This window comes from Carassius auratus, chromosome 3 (genome assembly GCF_003368295.1).
Source record: "Carassius auratus strain Wakin chromosome 3, ASM336829v1, whole genome shotgun sequence".
In the NCBI taxonomy this organism is placed as follows: Eukaryota; Metazoa; Chordata; class Actinopteri; order Cypriniformes; family Cyprinidae; genus Carassius; species Carassius auratus.
The window spans coordinates 14,411,630-14,432,958 of NC_039245.1; the positions used below are offsets into that span (position 1 = coordinate 14,411,630).

Below are 21,329 nucleotides of genomic sequence, written 5' to 3' on the forward strand. Positions count from 1 at the left end.
TTAGATGGAGATCTCACATTTACCAGAATTCCCACATCCATAAATACACATTCATGCTACATACATAGTGTCATAATTAAAAACAGCATGCAGGAAACTGCTAAAAGAGAGAAGTGAAACTAACAGAAAGGCACTTGTGTGCAGAAATGAAGTCACTTTTCTAACAAATATGAGACAACACTTCTCCATTATGTACTGGAATATAAAGCAACTTGAGCAGACTTGAAACCCTCAGTGTGTAGATCAGAGGAAATTAACAAACACAGGAAGAGCTGATAGTGTTTAAAGAAAGAGTTGAGATCATATACTGAAGAGAAAGACTGAGAGAAAGAGAAAATGTCTGATAATAATCATCTGTGTCTGCTGGGACTGATCTTTCTCTCTTCACTTCTCACAGGTAAAGAAATCTGTTTTCTCTTCAAGACACTCAGTGGAATCAGACTGAGAACGATGATCAGTTTATTCGTACCCACATTCACGTTGTGCTCTCAGAGTCTCGTCGTGTTACAGAACACACTGGACCTGTGAGACATGAAGGGTATAATGGAGTCAATTTAACACCATATATATATATATATATATATATATATATATATATATATATATATATATATATATATATATATATATACGCAAAAAAATTATGTTTTGCAAAAGAAAATAATGTTTTGCAAACGATAATTAAAGTATTGAGGAAAATAAATGTGTTTTTTACAAACAAAAAGTAAGAATTGCAAAACACGAATGAAACAGCACGAAAGCAATTATTTTACAATACATATTTTCCTTGGTCATATCTATCAATTTATTTGCAACGAGGCTTTTATTTTGTGCGTCAGTCTAGTTTGAGCTTGCAATACCATTTTTCCTTTGCACTTCACTTTTCTGCACGTCTCTTTGTGGCACTCTGGCAAGTTGTTAACATGAACATCTGCTGTTTATTTCTCTCGATGTGCACACTTTTATAGCATTAAAATGTGTATTGTTTCATTTGGTTAACTGCAAGTGTTTGTATAAAATCTCATAAATTGTGGAGGACGCCAGCACACAGAAGCGTTCTTTGCTCACATTAGTTCAGAGGAAAACGCAGCCCTGAAGAGTTTTGTAAATAATAGCCTATACTGTAAAAGTCTGACATGCCAATAAAGCTTTGATTATGCTGTGACAGGAATTTTTACTGGAAGTGAACTTTAGAGGATGAATTTAACAATAACTATATAAATATCCTAACACTATAATAATAAATAGTAGAATTATAAATTAATAATTTGCTAGTTTCAATTTTAAATGAAAACACTCATTTATCACAGAATGTTAATTAGGTAAGCAATACCATATTGAAAGGGGAAAATAAGCATAACAATAAATATAAAAATATAGCCCTAATTAATATACTATCATTATCAATTATGTAAGGGTATGAATGAATGAATGAATGAATTAATGAATGATGCATTTATATAGTGCTTTATTGTGTATTGTTGTCCACCCAAAGCGCTGTACAATCATGTGAAGGGTCTCTCCTCAACCACCAGCAGTGTGCAGATATATATATCGTATTTTCCGGACTATAAGTCACACTTTTTTTCATAGTTTGGCTGGTCCTGTGACTTATAATCAGGTGCGATTTATTTATCAAAATTAATTTAACATGAACCAAGAGAAAACATTGCCGTCTCCAGCCCTCTCACGACTGGAGATGGTAATGTTTTCTCTTGGTTCTTGGGTCTAAATAAATGTGATTTATAGTTCAGTGTGACTTATATATGTTTTTTTTTTCCTCGTCATGGCGCATTTTTGGTCTGATGCGACTTATACTTAGGTGTGACTTATAGTCCGAAAAATAAGGTAGTGATAAAAATAATAATAGCCTTATATGAACATATATTACATAAAAAGACATGATCAACGGACTGTGGGATGGATAAAAAATATTTGATCAATCTGTGATAATCTCAGGTTCCTCTGGCCACCCTGGTTTGTTTATTCATTAAACTAGTGGCCAAAACATTATCACGTTCCCAAGAATTAATATCTTGTTGCAACTAAAAAACTAAACCAAAAAGACTCGAGTTAAAAAAATATCTTACAATGAATATCATTTATTAATTTATGCCAGTAGTTATGTAAATGAAAAACTAATTCGTCATCGCTATGAAACTTGAGTCGCAGACCTCTTTAATGATGTAAGTCATAGTTTATGAAGTGAATTGCATTATTTTACATTAAAACTAGTAACTCTGAACTAATGTGAGCAAAGAACGCTTCTGTGCGCTGACGTCCTCCACAATTTAAGAGATTTTATACAAACACTTGCAATTAACTAAATGAAACAATACATATTTTAATGCTATAAAATTGTGCACATCGAGAGAAATAAACCGCAGATGTTCATGTTAACAACTTCTTTAACTTGAGCAAATGCTGCTAATACACATACATTTGTTAATATTTGTTTGTCTTGACTCCGCCCCCACGTCAAAGCAGTGCCACAAAGAGACGTGCAGAAAAGTGAAGTGCAAAGGAAAAACGGTATTGCAAGCTCAAACTAGACTGACGCACAAAATAAAAGCCTCATTGCAAATTAATTAATAGATATGACCATGGAAAATATGTATTGCAAAATCCATGCTTTCTCGCTGTTTTATTTATGTTTTGCAATTCTTAATTTTTGTTTGCAAAAAGCTAATTTCGTTTGAAAAACGTTATTTTCTTTTGCAAAACATAATTTTTTTTTGCGTATATATATATATATATATATATATATATATATATATATATATATATATATATATATATATATGGTGTTAAATTGACTCCATAGGGTATAGATATTGATAACCCCATGGACGAGGTCAAATTCTACTTCAGACGTGTAAATCCTCGTAAAGCTTGTGGACCTGATGGTATCAGCTGCAGGACATTAAAGGTGTGTGCTGATCAGTTGGCACAGCCTTTCCATAGGTTGTTTCAGCTGTCATTAGATACAGGCGTTATTCCCAATCTTTAATAGTGCCTGTGCCTAAAAACTATAGACCTAAGGAATTTAATGATCTGCGCCCTGTTGCCCTTACCTCTGCAGTTATGAAATGTTTGGAAAAAATAATTTTAAAACAACCTCTCCAGGAGGTTTCACCCTTTTTAGACCCGAATCAATTTGCAGAGAGAGGTGTTGAGGATGCACTGCTATCTTTGATTAACAGCACTCATGAGCACCTTGAACATGCTCAGAGCCTGGTCAAGATTGTGTTCAATGATTTCAGTAGTGCTTTTAATATGATCCAACCCCACTTGTTGGTGAGAAAATTACTGCATTTGGGAGTAAATCCCCAAATGATTTTGTATCAAACGTCTTTTTATTAAAGCAGGTAATTTGACATACAATTCACTTGTACATTCTGAGAGCTCTTTTTTTATAACCAATTAAAAAAAAAATAGATAAAATAAAATACAAAAGGTAATTTAAAACTTAAAATGGTACAACATTAAAAAGGCAAAAACAAAACAAGAACACACACATACAAAGACAAAAAAAAAAAAAAAAAAAAAAAACCCCACCAGACTGACCACAATCCCCCACAATATCCCAACCCCCTATTCAACCATCTAACCCCTTCCCATTTATCTTCACCCTTCCTCGTAGAGACCTTCACTCTAAAACTATTAACATTGTCACATATCGTGTGCTAGGATGCGGACTGTTGCACCGAATTTGTAGTTTTTAGGTATGATATGAGGGGTTTCCATGTTTTATTGAATAAGTTGAGCCTGTCTCTCATTGTATATCTTATCCTTTCTAAATGAAGTGTGTTAGTTAAATCCTCTAACCACATCTTAGAGGTAGGTACAGTTGCGCTCTTCCATAAGATGAGGATTAATCTCTTTGCTATTATTAAGCAATAAGAGAGAAAACGCTGTTGTGCCACGCTCAGTTCTCTGAAGGTCTCCGATATTCCAAGAATGATAAACATGGGCTCAGGCTCAATTGAAGTATTTATGACCTCAGACATAATGTTGAATATATCAACCCAGAACAATTGAACCCTTGGGCATAGAGCAAAACTATGGAGAAGTGTTGCTACGGAAGAGTGGCACTTATCACACATGGGTGACACTTCTGGGTATATGTGATGTAGTTTCTCTTTTGAATAATGAAGCCTATGCATAATTTTAAATTGGACAAGACAATGTCTTGCATTGTCTGAACAATTATGTATGTTTTCAAGACTATCTTTCCATAAATCATCTGAAATAGATTCACCAAGTTCCTCTTCCCACTTTCTTTTATAGTTTTCAGTCAATGGGGAGCTTATTAGTAAAAGGCTGTTATAGACACGTGATATCAGTTTACTTTCGTTAGGAGACAATTTCAGACAGTCGTCTATTTTAGATTGTGGTTCAGTCTCAAATTCTCTTAAGTATTTCCGAACGTAGTCCCTAACTTGCAGGTAACGAAAGAAATTATTTTTCCCCAGTTCATATTTCTTCTGTAATTGCGTGAATGAAGCAAAGATGCCTCCCACGTATAGATCACCAATACATTGGACACCCCTTTCACACCATGTAGAAAAGGCTCCATCCAGACTGGAGGGGGCAAATGTGGGATTTCTAGTGATGGGTAAGAGAAGAGAGATTGGTTTAAGATTAAAGGTGGTCTTGATTTGTTTCCAGGTACAGATCATGCTATGAATGATGGGATTGTTATTATACAGGGACTTATTAACCGCAGCTGGAGCTAGTAGGACTGCGGCCATAGAATACGGGTGACAGTCTTCCCGCTCCAGCATTAGCCAATCAGACATTGGTATTGAAGTGTCCAACCAAAAGGTAAACATCTTAATCGCTGAGGCCCAGTAATATAGCAAAAAATCTGGGAGTGCCAATCCCCCCTCTGGCTTTGGCCTACAGAGATGTTTTTTACCTATTCTGTGAACTTTGTGTCTTTTTTAGAAACATTGGGATGTTTTGAAATAGGTATAACAATTGCGGGAGAAAGATCATCTTTATAGCATTAATTCTCCCAATTAAAGAAATTGGGAGCGTGTCCCAAAATGATATTCTAGTCTGTAATCGCTCTATTAGAGGGGGGAAGTTTGCCTGGAATAGAGAGGAGTACTGCTTTGTCACTTCTATCCCCAAATAGGTAAATTTCTCTGGAGAGATTGTAAATGGAAAGTGATCTAGGTGTGTTAAGTCACTCATTTGGACCGGCATTAAAACACTTTTAGACCAATTAATCCGATAACCCGAAAATGTCCCAAACAGGTTGATTTTGTCAAGAAGATTAGGGATGGTAATTTGAGGCCTCGTTATATATAAAAGGATGTCATCTGCGTATAATGATATCTTATTATTTGTGTCTTTGGTGGAGAATCCATGAATCTGGGGTTCCATTCTAATACATTGGGCTAGAGGTTCGATAGCCAACGCAAAAATTAAAGGGGATAGTGGACACCCCTGCCTTGTCCCTCTATGTAAACTAAACGGGAAGGACATTGTCCGGTTTGTTAGGATTTGAGCCGTAGGATTCTTGTAAATGAGTTTGATAAGTGACAGGAACTTACTTCCGAAATTGAACCTGTTAAGAACTTCAAATAAATAACACCACTCGATCTGGTCAAATGCCTTCTCGGCGTCAAGTGCAAGTATGACAAGATCAGAGGGTGGACCTCTCTTTGTGTATATAATATTGAAAAGACGTCTAAGATTAAAAGTAGCACTCCGATTTGGTATGAAACCCGTCTGGTCCGTATGAACTAGCTTTCCCAATAGAGGATTCAGCCTGTTAGCTAATATCTTGGCAAATAATTTCCCATCGACATTAAGGAGGGAGATAGGACGATAAGCGCCTACTTCCTGTGAGTCCTTCCCTTTTTTATGAATTAATGTGATCACAGCCTCAGTTAAGGTGGGAGGTAAATTACCCTGTATCTGAGCATGTTCATATAATTTCAGCAGGTATGGGGATAGATTCTCATTGAATGTTTTGTATACTTCCCCTGGAAGTCCATCAGGACCGGGTGTCTTATTACTTTTTAGGGAGGCAATAGCGCTCTGAACTTCTGCAATTGTGAGGTCGGAGTTCAAGGAAGCACAATCTTCCTCGCTCAATCTGGGAAGTTCACATTTATCTAAAAATGCATTAATAGTTACAGAGTTTGAAGTAGTCTTTGAGGTGTACAAATCAGTATAAAATTCCAGAAACCTGTCATTGATATCTTTAGGCTTAGTAAGTATTGTGTTATTGTGGGCTTTTATCCTGTGTATCGTTCTATCGTTTTCCATTTTTCTAAGTTGTCTAGCTAGTAGTTTGTGTGGTTTGTCACCAAATTCAAAATATTTCTGCCTAGTATAGAGGAATGCTTTACTTAGTTTTGCAGAGATAATTTTGTTATATTCATACTTAAGTGTTGCTATTTTCCTGTGCAATAAAATAAAGGGGGAATGTGCATTTTCTATGTCAAGTAATTTAATTTGATCTTCTAATTCTTTTAATTTAATCTTATTTACTTTTCGCCTAGAAACTTCAAACGAGATGATACAGCCTCTTATATAAGCCTTGAATGCTTCCCAGAGGATGGAGGGAGAGGTATCAGGGTTGTCGTTTATTTCAAAGTATAAAGAAATCTGGTCTTTTAAGTATTCACAAAATTTATTTTCAGTGAGTAGATGTGAATTCAGTTTCCAAGAGGCGTGTGGCTTGTCTACATGATCTAAACACACCGAAAAGGTGAGTGTGCTGTGATCTGAAATCACTATACTGTGATATTTAGCATTTAACGTGTGCTGTACAAGTTTAGCGTCCACCAGGAAGTAGTCTATCCTACTGTAGGAGTTATGTACAGGTGAATAAAATGAGTAGTCCCTGCCTGTAGGGTTCATCGCTCTCCATATATCCAGTATATTTGTGTTATTAATGAACATATTTAAAAATTCACTAGAGGCATTTCTTGGAAGTCTCTTCGTGGAGGACCTATCAAGATATGTGTCGAGGACAGTATTAAAATCACCCCCTATTATCAAGTGTGTTTGTGAGATGTCTGGTATCAGTGAAAAAACCTTCTGAAAGAATATGGGGTTATCTATGTTAGGAGCATATATATTTACTAAAGTAAGGGAAGTGTTATGGATTTCACCAATCACTATTATATAGCGGCCCTCTTTATCAGTGATTGTTTTTTTATGCAAAAGGGCACACCTTTTCTCAGTAGAATGGCCGCACCTCTTGCTTTGGATAAAAAGTTTGAGTGGTAAACTTCCCCTATCCAATTTGCTTTTAACCTGCCATGCGAGGCATTCTTCAGGTGAGTTTCCTGTAGGAACATAATGTCTGAGGTCAGTGACTTTAGGTGGGTCAGAATTTTACCCCTCTTGACTGGATTATTAATGACACTTTGAATACCTTTCAATAACAGTGAGCCCTTTCCACACTTTAAAGAACTAGCTGAACAATTGTCAGGGCTCTAGATAAGATATCAGAAAAATAGAAAGAAGGAATAGAGAAAGAATAAAAATAAAATAACAGTGCAAACCTCGATCTGTATGAGGCGGGACATAACACTTTCCAATTTTTCTTCTTATGAGAATGGCGGTTTTACAGTTTGTACGTGTGTATAACGTTAAGTGTGTAACTCACGTGTATAAGAAACAGATAGTGCTGTGCTAGTAAGCACCAGTACATAACCACCTCTCTGAATATCTTGTTTCTCCGCATCAGCAGTGATTGCATCAGTTTAAGCGTCTTCCTGTCTCACTTCAGTCGAGCCCGGTGTGAAGAGGCGTTCGGCATATTCCTCCGCTTTTTTGGCATCTATGAACGAGATCTGTGTGCCGTTGTGGGTTATCAGGAGTCTAGCAGGGTAGAGGAGGCCATACCTGACCCCGGGTCTGCCCCGTAACAGCTCTCTCGTGCGGTTGAATAGTGCCCTCTTTTTAGCTACGGCAGGCGGGTAGTCCGGAAAAATTTGGATCCTTTTACCACCATGGAAGAGTTGTTTCTCCGCTGCAGCCTTGCGTAGGATGTCCTCAAGCGTGTGAAAGTAGTGTAGCCTCAGTACAAAGGGTCTAGGTGGTTCATGAGGTTCGGGCCGTCTTCGGAGGGTCCGGTGCGCTCTATCAATGAGAGGCTTCTCATCCAGGGATAGCAACTCCTGTAGCAACCCGGCGATAAAGTCTCTCGGCCTGGGTCCCTCGGTCCCCTCAGGGACTCCGATGACCCGGATATTGTGTCTCCTCGAGCGCCCTTCTAGGTCTTCGCATTTCTCAGCTAGTTTTTCTACTTCAGAGCTCAGACGGGTGACTTGACGCTGAAGTGCAGTGACATCGTCCGAGTGGTGTGAGGCGGACTTCTCTATCTCTCCAATAGTGTTAGCATGCGAGGTCGCGGTTTTCTCCAGGGTCGTAATGGAGGTCTGCAGTTCTTCTTTAGTTGTAGCCAATTCGCCTCTCAGCACAGTATACACCGTTTGTATACGGACATCGATGGTGGCGCATATGTCATCTTTAATCTGGGTAATTTCACTTCGCAGCGCAGCAATAGCGGCCAGAACAGCTCGGTTTGGTGGGTCCGCCTCCTCGCTCAGGTGTTCGGGCTCCACCACCTCAGTTGAGTCCGAGGGTTGATCAAGGCCTGATTCTTGTTGGTCGGTCTTTTTGGATTTTCCCTTCTTTGACATTGTTCTCTCCTTTTAGGTTTAGTTTCCCACTTGCTTGTATCTTCTTATGTCACTCCAAAGCACTTTTAGGCGGATATACAGGTGTTTAGTGTATTAATAAAAGAAAAGTTACCAGAGCTATGTAAAACACGTCTCACTCCTCCATTGCTCAGCAGCGCCCCCCCCCCCCCCCCAAATGATTTTATAGATCAATGACTTCTTGACAGATCGTAGTCAGAAAGTCAGATTTAATTCATGTATATCGTCCTCAAAAATGATAAACACGGGCACCTATACACATTATATGCCAATAATTGTCAAGCTTCCTCTTCAGCTCACACTTATTTTAAATATGCTGACGACACAGCATTGGTTGGTTTTTTAAAGTCGGACATTTCTTCTGTGAGTGGTTTTCAGAGGGAATTGCAGGGTTTCACTCTGTGGTGTTCTGAAAATTTTCTGGAAATCAATGTGAAGAAAACAAAAGAGATGGTCATAAATTTTAGTAAAAACAGAATGATAATTCCCCCCTCTAATATTAATGGTGAATTAGTGGAGAGGGTCTCAATGTATAAATACCTGGGAGTGGTAATTGATTCTAAATGAACTTTTAATGAATGTACACTGAACAAAACTAAGAAAATGCAACAGCGGATGTACTTCCTTAGGAAATTATATAATTTTAGATTAGAAAAACACATTCTTGTAATGTTTTATAAAAGCCTACTTCAGAGTGTTTTGTCCTTTGGCCTCATCTGTGTGTTTGGTAACATGCATGTTAAGGACCAAAGGACACTGCAGCGCATGATTAAGATGGCCAGCAGGATCATTGGAATTGACCAGGTGTTGGCGGCTCAGTTGTACAATGAGCTTATTTCAAAAAAGACTGACCAAATCCTTAATGACCCTATTCACCCTTTATATCATAAATTCATGAGAATAGGTCAACTGGTAGAGTTTTACAACAGAGAATTAGAACAGGAAGGTATAATAAATCATTTGTCCCCACAGCGATCAGACTGTATAATGATCAAGCACATCGTAAGCTATCATAGTTTTAGTTACCTGTTAATATTATATATTTTCAATGTCAAATGTTGGATTGTAATTTTTTTTTTTTTTTTTTTTAATTTTGTATTTGGATTGTGTGGCGAGTGGGGCGGGGCCGAGAGGCGTGGGAACGAGGAGTGAGGCCAGGTGTAGTGATTGGAGATGAGCTACACCTGAGCCCCACCGCTAGTATCGAGTCCCACGTAGGAGATGGAAGGATATAAAACTGGAGCGACGACCGTGAAGGACGAGAGAGGACCAGGCCTGGGACATTACTTTATGTTTTGGTTTTTATTTATGCGCACCAGTCGTCCGTGAGGGGCTGGTGCGCCGTTTTGTATTTACTTTTGAATATTAAAATGAGTTTTGATTGTGCGCCGGTTCCCGCCTCCTTCTTCCCAATGAATATGGAGATTTGTTTGTTACAGTGGTGCCGAAACCCGGGAGAAGGAGGGACGCGCTGCTGAAGATCCCTCGCCGCTGTGGTGAATCCGCGGTGCCCTCGAGCAGGCGAGGTATGTGCCGCCAGGGACGCTCGAGGCGGTGGGCTGGAGCGAGTTGCCGGGGACGGGGGAGCTCGCTGCCGACCGCCCACGACAAGGAGGGACGGCTGCCGTCCGTCACGGAGGCGGCAGGCTCCGGCCCCCTGGCGAACGGCGCCGACTCCTCCGCTCCCTCACGGACGGCAGCCGTCCCTCCTTGTCGTGGGCGGTCGGCAGCGAGCTAGCCCGTCCCCGGCAACTCGCTCCAGCCCACCGCCTCGAGCGTCCCTGGCGGCACATACCTCGCCTGCTCGAGGGCACCGCGGATTCACCACAGCGGCGAGGGATCTTCAGCAGCGCGTCCCTCCTTCTCCCGGGTTTCGGCACCACTGTAACAAACAAATCTCCATATTCATCGGGAAGAAGGAGGCGGGAACCGGCGCACAATCAAAAAGCACTTTAATAATCAAAAGTAAATACAAAACGGCGCACCAGCCCCTCACGGACGACTGGTGCGCATAAATAAAAGCCAAACACATAAACTAATGTCCCAGGCCTGGTCCTCTCTCGTCCTTCACGGTCGTCACTCCAGTTTTATATCCTTCCATCTCCTACGTGGGACTCGATACTAGCGGTGGGGCTCAGGTGTAGCTCATCTCCAATCACTACACCTGGCCTCACTCGTTCCCACGCCTCTCGGCCCCGCCCCACTCGCCACAGATTGTAATTTTCATTTTTGTAGTATTATTTCTTTTTGTCTTTATTGTTCTATTTATAGAGTGTTGTTTGTTTCTGAAGAATATGTTGTTATAACGGCACGTAATGAATGAATAACCTTGTGGTACAATAAAGTTTCCCTTGGATTATTCCTAACATAGTGTTTGAGATTCAAACAGCTCTCTGATAAAGAACAATAGTTTAATCTGGAGTGTGTGCTGTTCAGAAAAAATGATGTTATATCTTCAGTTTTTTTATGCTGGTATGTTTTAACCCTTGTGCATTGTTTAAATTCACTTTCATCCCTGATCAAAACTACCAAATGCTTTTTTTTTTTAATTCCAAGATTTTAACTCTTTAATTGCCAAGTTCATAAATGATGTAACTGATTTGGGAGGGAAAACACACAACATGATTTATTTTCAATAACATTAATTCATTGATATATAACATGATGATCAGATGTTCTTGTGTTTCAGGTGTCAGTGGAGTGGATGATGTTCATGTGTTCATCAGTTCTGGTGAAAATGTCCGTCTGCCCTGTAATAATGCTCTTCTTGACTGTAACTCAACTACATGGCTCTATAACGGATTCAATCATTCAGCAGCAGTTGAACTGATTGGTTTAGGGATAAAGAAGAAAGACACAGAGAGACATGAGAGACTGAGTCTGGGGTCTGACTGCTCTCTGAACATCAGGAACATCTCAACAGAAGATTCTGGATCTTACACCTGCAGACAATATGTGAATCACACAAAACAAGGACCTGATGCTGGTGTTTATCTGCATGTCCTTCATGGTAATTTATGATTATTTTATCAGTTTAAAAAGGGTTAATTCTTGATTTAATCTCTAATGATGATTGGAGAGTGTGTGGTGTGTGTGTTATTCTGTGTTTCAGTCTCATCCTCACACACTGAGATCAGTTCAGGTCTCTCTGTGACTCTCTTCTGTCAGCTGTATTCATATCCTCGAGTCTCTTGTGATGATTGGATCCGTTCTGAGAGAATTGATCTGTTCTGGGTGAATCAGGCTGGTGTTAAACTGATGAGATCAGACTCCAGATATCAGATATCATCCTCATCAGATCACTGTATCATCTCTCTGAATAAAACACTCCTGAATGAAGATGACAACAGAGAGTGGAGATGTGAAGTTACTCACAGAGATCAAGTCAAGACCTCAGTCACATACACTGTCAAGAGTTCAGGTGAGAAAACATCTCATCAATCAGTTTTAGAGTCTCATAATGTCAGTATCATTAAGGACTGTTAGAGTCACTGAAGCAGAACAAACCGAGGAACAGAAGCTTCTTTCAGTCTGACAGAAGAAACTCAAAGCACTGCTGCAAACTAATGAACTGCAGTCGAGTTTAACAGTCCAGAACCTGATGCTGGGAATAATGAAGGAATTGAGACTTGACAGAAAAATGTGTGTACTTCTGGCACAATCGTCAGTGTGGGACATTGACTCCCAATACACACAAGCCCCTGGTTTAGTCCCGCCCCTGACTCTGATTGACAGGTATCCGTGTAAGGCATCGGAAATTCATCAGAGTCATTTGAGTTGTGGCAGGTTACATACACGACATAGAGAGTGAAAAAGCAGACATGGTAATTAATACTGCTATTTAAATACCTTTAAATACCATACAGTTGCAAATGAACTTTGCTTTTCCATTTGAAATTTGGCAGTCACTGTATGCTCGCTAAAGTGAAAACACAAATCGTAATGAAAGATTTCCAACTGTGTTTGGATTATATCACAATTAATGCGTCCACATATGGAAAATTTAATTGAAAATACAATTTGGAATTCCTTTTGGAAATAGTCCACAATGTATTTGCATAAAACATAATACTTTTGTAAAATGCATCATTCCATTCTTTTCTCTTCTTCTTATCACTATAGGAAATCAGTGAAGTCTTATATTGCTTCTCTTGTTGCTCTCCGACTGAAAATTACAACCCAAAGCCACACAATGTGGTATCGTATCAGTGTTTTATTGTCTTCAGTTGTGTTTTCTGAGTTGTGTCGCAGTAAAAGACTCCAGGAGCTCACTTAGTGCAAACATTTGATGTCATCAACCCAGAATGTACTGTGCACATAAAATAATTGAGCCCCCCATAGTATAAAACTATGTCGATTTTTGAAAATAACTTAAATCTTTCACAGGTTTTCTATTACATATTTCAATAAGGCACATTATGTTATATTAAGCTATACATGTCTTCATACCCGGGGATCCCTTTAAGGATAATTATGCTTGTGTTAAATTAATAATTTATCATTTTATTTGTTGTAGTTCTCTGTCTATATCTGGTTAAACACAGTAATGCTGATTGTGTCTCTCTGTATCCTCTCTCTTTCTCAGTGAATGTGACTATGATTGTTGTCGGCACTTCATTCATTCTTCTCCTTCTTGCTCTGATTCTTTGGCTGATGATTCGTAAAAAAAGATCTGGTGAGTTTCTAGAGTTCAGTCCAGAACATCTGACTCAGTATTAAAGAGAGGTAAACTAATGTGTGTATTCTGTAGTACTAGAGTCTTCTGGACTCTTTCAGAAATCACTTGTCATCTGCATTAGAGACTGTATTGAGTGTTCGTAACTGTTCCCATCTCATTATATTTCAGCTGTCAGAAGAGCGACTGATGACTCTGTGGTGAGTTTTATTGAGCCTGTCCTCCAACAAAAAACGACCATATAGGACATTTGTGCAAGCACCTTATTACGACCTATATTTAAGTTTGAAAGTTAAGCGCCCTCTAGCGGGCATAAAAATAATGACAGTATCCTGTTGCGTCTGTCGTCATGAAATGTAAATATGTGAAAATATAACGTCATTACCAATCAAAATGCACGTTTATTTAAATTCAATGTGTGGACTTTTTACACCGATCTCACAGTAATTTGTACATATTTTACTAGGTGGCTTATTCGTTCGAATGAACACACAAAACCCCACCCCTAAAGCTAACCCTCACAGAAATCATGATAAATTATGATTTACTGAGCATGTACATTTTACGTGCACGTCCATTCCCTGGGATCGAACCAATGATAGCATGATTACAAATCAAGGTATTATGCAATAATCTACCAACTGAGCTACACAAAACTCAAATCAGAGTGCAAATTAAAGAGTACAAAATATTAAAATGAAAACGCAATTGTAGTGTACGCTCTGATGGGTCGTATTTCAGGGATTTGGAAAATGACCTATACGAGCGTATTGGTTGGAGGACATGTTGGTTTTCTTGGTTGATCATGAGCTGTTAGTGTTCATGAGCTCTACAGAGGTCTGACTCTGAAATATCATACTATTATTACTCACATTTGATCATGACAAGGATATTTCTACTGTTTCTGCTCTAAAGCTCAGCGATAGAAATAAACAGAATGGAAACAGTGACACAATCAACATTTCCATTCATCCTACTCCTGCTGAACAATATGATTCATCTTCAATGATTAGTGTATATTTTCATATCTGTGTATATTTGACAGTTACTCTGGTAATTTTCCTGTCATGTTACGATAGGATCCATCATCCAGAGCTGGGAACAACTCATTGTTTTGCGAGTCACAAGTACATTTTGATTCTTTGCATTCAAGTCCCGAGTCAAGACGGACAAGTCCAAGTCGAGATGTAAGTCCTCATCTTTATGCTACAAGTCCTAAACAAGTCATTAGTTCTGTTTGCAAATTAGTGTCTCTGTATTAATTACTACAGTAAATTTAATGTCATTAATAGTCTATAATAAGTATAATTAAGTATAATAATAATAAATATATAATAATTTGTTGTGGTTCGTGGAGGAATTAATCATTGTTTGTGTGTATTTCATGTTCACTCTTTCATTTTTAAATAATTTAGCGATTCGATTCGATTACGATTCATAGGTTTTCGATTCAATTCAAGAACGATTTTTGCAAATTTCGAACGATTCAATTCAATTCGATTCACAATTAAATTCGATTCGATTCGATTATAACGATTAGATTCTGCATTCACGGGATTATTTAAATGCTTCTACTAAATTCTTTAAATGCTTAGTCAGGGGGCAAATTACACTAGCATTTATGGTTAGAGAACCATAGGTTAGAAAAAAAAAAAAAAACTTTTGTCCATTGTTCAATGCTAGTTTAATGATGCCACATGGCATATGTAAAAATGTATGTAAGCCAAGTTTTTAAAAAAGAGCTTAAAGAGTATTATGTATAAGCTAACATTTTGTCACACCAGGGGCGTAATTTCAGAAGTGACAGAAATGTCAAATACAATCATTTTATGTATGTAGCCTATATAATAATAATAATAATAATAATTATTATTATTATTATTTATTATTATTTTTTTACAAGGAATTATCTTCTTTTTTAATTACTTTTAATCAGCTGTAATAAATCAAATACACTGCTGGACAATAATGAATCATTTGTAATCAATATTCTTTTCCTAATGGCAATTTTATGATTGTTTTATATACTAGGCTACATTTAATTAGCAATTATTAAAATTTTCTGCTCAGAATAAGTTAGAAAATATACTTTATAGTTTCTGTACTGTAATACATGTCAATTAGCACTGCATCATTCATAAATTGTTTGTGGGTTTTTTTAGTTTCATCAGTTCATTCTGATTTTATTCAGTTTAGCTGCAGATATAGCCTGGCACGTCTATGAGAGCGAGATCACTTCTCTTTCAGTGTGAAAACGTCTTCATCTCTATTTTACTTTTCCTCTCCATCAGCGAATGATTCTGAGAGAAAATGGGCCAGATGTCTGTTTGCTAATGAAACACTACTTTCATGCATCTTATTATCAGATAAACCTCGTGCTCTTATTTCAAGGTCGTTGTTAATGCTGTGGTTAATTTTAACAGTTTCCATCGTATATTCGGTTCATCCGCATTGTTTAAAAACATTTATCATTCAATGGATCTGTGCGTATGATTTAGACACTTACATTTCTGCTCCGTCCATGCAATAAATACAGCTGATGATGGCTCCGGTAACTCTGTCGGTAAGATGCAGAGAGCCATTGACAAACTACAGAAAAGTAAAACTACTTCATGTTAGCATTACTGGCCACAAGTCCTATAGATTACACGTCAGCTGCGTCAGAGACGAACGGAGCGCGAGCACAATCCTGTGACCGGGTCAGGCGGTAAACCGTGGAGCGCGTGAAGGACATAAGAGGCACGATTCACGAACACTCTTCAAGGTCTCCATTAATTTGTGCTATTGAAATCGCGATTCATTCGATTCTTAGCATGTTGAATCGATTACTGTCCAAGATCTGCGATTCACGATTCAAAAATCATGTTTTAAGATTGATGCATATGAATCGACAGGGTTTGTAATCGATGCATCGAGAAAACGAGTGAATCGTTACACCCCTAGATATATTGTATCAGCTACAAATCCTTAATAACAATAAGAAACCATCAGTGAATGGATATTATTTTAAGTTGTTACATAGGCTATTCCTTTAACAAATATTGATCACAAATTATTCAAATTTCATGCAGTAATGGAGAGGAGTGAAAAATAGTGATATAGTTAAAGTCATAAGGACTGCACTGTCTAAATAAAGTCTTGAGTCATGTGACTCAAGTCCACAACTCTGCTGTCAAGTCAAGTCAGGTCACCTTTATTTATATAGCCCTTTAAACAAAATACATTGCGTCAAAGCAACTGAACAACATTCATTAGGAAAACAGTGTCTCAATAATGCAAAATGACAGTTAAAGGCAGTTCATCATTGAATTCAGTGATGTCATCTCTGTTCAGTTAAATATTGTCTGTGCATTTATTAGCAATAAAGTCAACGATATCGCTGTAGATGAAGTGATCCCAACTAAGCAAGCCAGAGGTGACAGCGGCAAGGAACCGAAACTCCATTGGTGACAGAATGGAGAAAAAAACCTTGTGAGAAACCAGGTTCAGTTGGGGGGCCAGTTCTCCTCTGACCAGACAAAACCAGTAGTTCAATGCTGTCATAATAACATCACGTCTGTTAATATTTGAGCGTTACTCTGGTCGCGTTACAGAAGCATCGGTCATCATAACATCGTGTCTGTGAATATTTGAGTAATTCTGGTCGTTTTACAGTAGGATATGTCATCATAACATCGCGTCAATGAATATTTGAGAGTTACTCTGGTCGCGTTACAGAAGTATCGGTCATCATAACATCGTGTCTGTGAATATTTGAGAGTTACTCTGGTCGCGTTACAGTAGGATCGGTCATTGTAACATCGCGTCTGTGAATATTTGAGAGTTACTCTGGTCGTGTTACAGTAGGATCGGTCATCATAACATTGCGTCGGTGAATATTTGAGAGTTACTCTGGTCGCGTTACAGAAGTATCGGTCATCATAACATCGTGTCTGTGAATATTTGAGAGTTACTCTGGTCGCGTTACAGTAGGATCGGTCATTGTAACATCGCGTCTGTGAATATTTGAGAGTTACTCTGGTCGTGTTACAGTAGGATCGGTCATCATAACATCGCGTCGGTGAATATTTGAGAATTACTCTGGTCGTGTTACAGTAGGATTGGTCATCATAACATTGCGTCGGTGAATATTTGAGAGTTACTCTGGTCGCGTTACAGAAGTATCGGTCATCATAACATCACGTCTGTGAATATTTGAGAGTTACTCTGGTCGCGTTACAGTAGGATCGGTAATCGTAACATCGCGTCTGTGAATATTTGAGAGTTACTCTGGTCGTGTTACAGTAGGATTGGTCATCATAACATCGCGTCGGTGAATATTTGAGAGTTACTCTGGTCGCGTTACAGAAGTATCGGTCATCATAACATCACGTCTGTGAATATTTGAGAGTTACTCTGGTCGCGTTACAGTAGGATCGGTCATCGTAACATCGCGTCTGTGAATATTTGAGAGTTACTCTGGTCGCGTTACAGTAGGATCGTCATCATAACATCGCGTCGGTGAATATTTGAGAGTTACTCTGGTCGCGTTACAGAAGTATCGGTCATCATAACATCACGTCTGCGAATATTTGAGAGTTACTCTGGTTGCGTTACAGTAGGATCGTTCATCATAACATTACATCTGTTAATATTTGAGAGTTACTCTGGTCCCGTTACAGTAGGATCAGTCATCGTAACATTACATCTGTTAATATTTGAGAGTTACTCTCGTCGTGTTACAGTAGGATCGGTCATCATAACATCACGTCTGTGAATATTTGAGAGTTACTCTGGTCGCGTTACAGTAGGATCGGTCATCATAACATCACGTCTGTGAATATTTGAGAGTTACTCTCGTCGTGTTACAGTAGGATCGGTCATCATAACATCACGTCTGTGAATATTTGAGAGTTACTCTGGTCGTGTTACAGTAGGATCGGTCATCGTAACATCACGTCTGCGAATATTTGAGAGTTACTCTGGTCGCGTTACAGTAGGATCGGTCATCGTAACATCGCGTCTGTGAATATTTGAGAGTTACTCTGGTCGCGTTACAGTAGGATCGTCATCATAACATCGCGTCGGTGAATATTTGAGAGTTACTCTGGTCGCGCTACAGTAGGATCGGTCATCGTAACATCACGTCTGCGAATATTTGAGAGTTACTCTGGTTGCGTTACAGTAGGATCGTTCATCATAACATTACATCTGTTAATATTTGAGAGTTACTCTGGTCCCGTTACAGTAGGATCGGTCATCGTAACATCACGTCTGCGAATATTTGAGAGTTACTCTGGTCCCGTTACAGTAGGATCGGTCATCATAACATCGCGTCGGTGAATATTTGAGAGTTACTCTGGTCGCATTACAGTAGGATCGGTCATCATAACATCACGTCTGTGAATATTTGAGAGCTATATCTGCGAATGATTGAGAGTTATCCTGGTTGCGTTACAGAAGGATCAGTCATCGTAACCTCACGTCTGTGAATATTTGAGAGTTACTCTGGTCGCGTTACAGCAGGATCGGTCATCGTAACATCACGTCTGTGAATATTTGAGAGTTACTCTGGTCGCGTTACAGCAGGATCAGTCATCGTAACCTCACGTCTGTGAATATTTGAGAATTACTCTGGTCGCGTTACAGCAGGATCGGTCATAATAACATCATGTCTGTGAATATTTGAGAATTACTCTGATCACGTTACAGCAGGATCGGTCATCATAACATCGCATCTGTGAATATTGGAGAGTTACTCTGGTCACGTTACAGTAGTATCGGTCATCGTAACCTCACGTCTGTGAATATTTGAGAGTTACTCTGGTCGCGTTACAGCAGGATCGGTCATCATAACATCGCGTCTGTGAATATTTGAGAGTTACTCTGGTCGCGTTACAGCAGGATCAGTCATAACATCATGTCTGTGAATATTTGAGAGTTACTCTGATCACGTTACAGCAGGATCGGTCATCATAACATCGCATCTGTGTATATTTGAGAGTTATGTCTGTGAATATTTAAGAGTTATTTTTAATAGATGTTCACTAAACCTGTAGGTGAGATGAACATGACTCTGTTTCTCCTAACCGTTTGCAGGAGCTGTGTGAAATAATGAGTCTGCTTCACACAGTGGTGATGGATGGGCCTTTAACAGCTTGATTTACTGTATTTTCACTGATGTTTAGGAGCAGACAGATGATGTGACTTATACTGAAGTTACTGCGGTCAGTAAAAACAGAGCCAAAAAGAACAAGGTGAGCAAACACTTCTTGTCCTCTCATGGATGTCCTCCTTCTCTCAGTGTGACCCTTGTCTCTGTTATTCTGATATAAATGTGTGGTGAACTGAGCTCAAACCTCATGCTGTAATAACTGTGGGTTGAAACAGTCTCTGTGATGTTGATTCAGGTTTGCTGTGATGATAAAGTGACTTACGCTTCCATCGGAGGAGCAAAAGCTGGAGATCAGGAAGACTGCAGTCAACTTTACGCTTCTGTAAACAAGAACCATCACAAATCAGGAAAATAATCAGAATCAGAATGAGCTTTTATTGCCAGGTATGTTTACACATACAAATAATTTGTTTTAGTGACAGAAGCTCCACAGTGCAACATGACAGGATGACAGTAACAAGACAGGACACAGATAATAATAATAATAATATACAAACATACAAAATAGACAATGTACTAAATGGCAAAAACAAAATATATAATATATAATATAGACAATTATGTATGTACAGGTATATGTGCAAATTTAAAATGTAAATAAGTATGTTTGTTAAATAAATAGTGTATACTAGTATTGTGTGTTCCACAGTCATTATCAAGTGTTCATAAGATGGATTGCCTGAGGGAAGAAACTGGTCCTGTGTCTGGTCGTTCTAGTGCTCAGTGCTCTGTAGCGTCGACCAGATGGCAACAGTTCAAAGAGGGAGTGTGCTGGATGTGAGGGGTCCACAGTGATTTTAACAGCCCTTTTACAAGGAGTTGGCGATATGACCAAAATCTTGTATCACAATGTGATTGATTTTATATCGCGATAACAATATATATCACAATGTTGTTATTTTTTCTTTTAATAATGTTTTTATGATATTAGAATCTTTGATACCATAGAATTTCCATTATCCTATTTTCAAACTAATACAAGAAAATAAAAAATAAAAAAATTAAAAAAAAAACTCACTGGAGATAAATAAACAGTCAGTCATGAAATAAGAACAAGAAACTAATTACAAGCAATATGATAAAAAAAACTACAATAAATATGAAATACTTTGTGCAAATTAATTAGGTCTTCACTGTAAGATCTATCTATCTATCTATCTATCTATCTATCTATCTATCTATCTATCTATCTATCTATCTATCTATCTATCTATCTGTCTGTCTATATATATATATATATATATATATATATATGTGTGTGTGTGTGTGTGTGTGTGTGTGTGTGTGTTAATAACAGTAAGTTTCTGTACTACATACAGGGGAAATCTGTCAAATAAATTAAACGTTGTTTTACAGTAAAATGCTTTTAATTTTAGAGTTTTTATGATTAAAAAACATTGTATAATTGTGTTTCTTAATAGTTTTTGTAATCATTAATCTACATTAATTGTTTATGTTATATCTACTGTTGTTTAATGAATGTTTATTGCATTATTTAAGAGTCGTGTGTGTTACCCTGATGGTGTTTTGTGTGAAGTACATCTTCTGGAAATCAGTATGTCCTTCAGCTTGTGGAAAGCTGCTTGTGATGAGCTTTGATTCTTCACGTGGATCTCTGTTTTAACCCCTGCATTAATGTGGTGCTCCTCAGTATATCTTAAAAGTATAAAATACATTTTAGTTCAAATGTTCAAACCTGTGATTCTGTAATAACAGTTGGCAGGGCCTGATCTCTGAGCAAAAGTATTTTGGCAAAGCCAGCATGATACTGTGATTTGTTCTTAAAACAGTCAGCTGTGAAATCACA

At 38.2% G+C, this 21,329-nt stretch overlaps 1 protein-coding gene across 1 annotated transcript; it reads left to right on the top strand.

The window, feature by feature from the left end:
• Positions 1-193: 193 nt before the first annotated feature.
• On the top strand, positions 194-20,038 carry LOC113055251 (uncharacterized). Its single transcript, XM_026221404.1, has 8 exons — positions 194-397; positions 11,383-11,703; positions 11,806-12,114; positions 13,279-13,368; positions 13,540-13,568; positions 14,448-14,555; positions 19,536-19,604; positions 19,758-20,038. The coding sequence occupies exons 1-8, from the start codon at positions 337-339 to the stop codon at positions 19,875-19,877; spliced, it is 1,107 nt and encodes a 368-aa protein (XP_026077189.1). The 5' UTR covers positions 194-336; the 3' UTR covers positions 19,878-20,038.
• Positions 20,039-21,329: the final 1,291 nt, after the last annotated feature.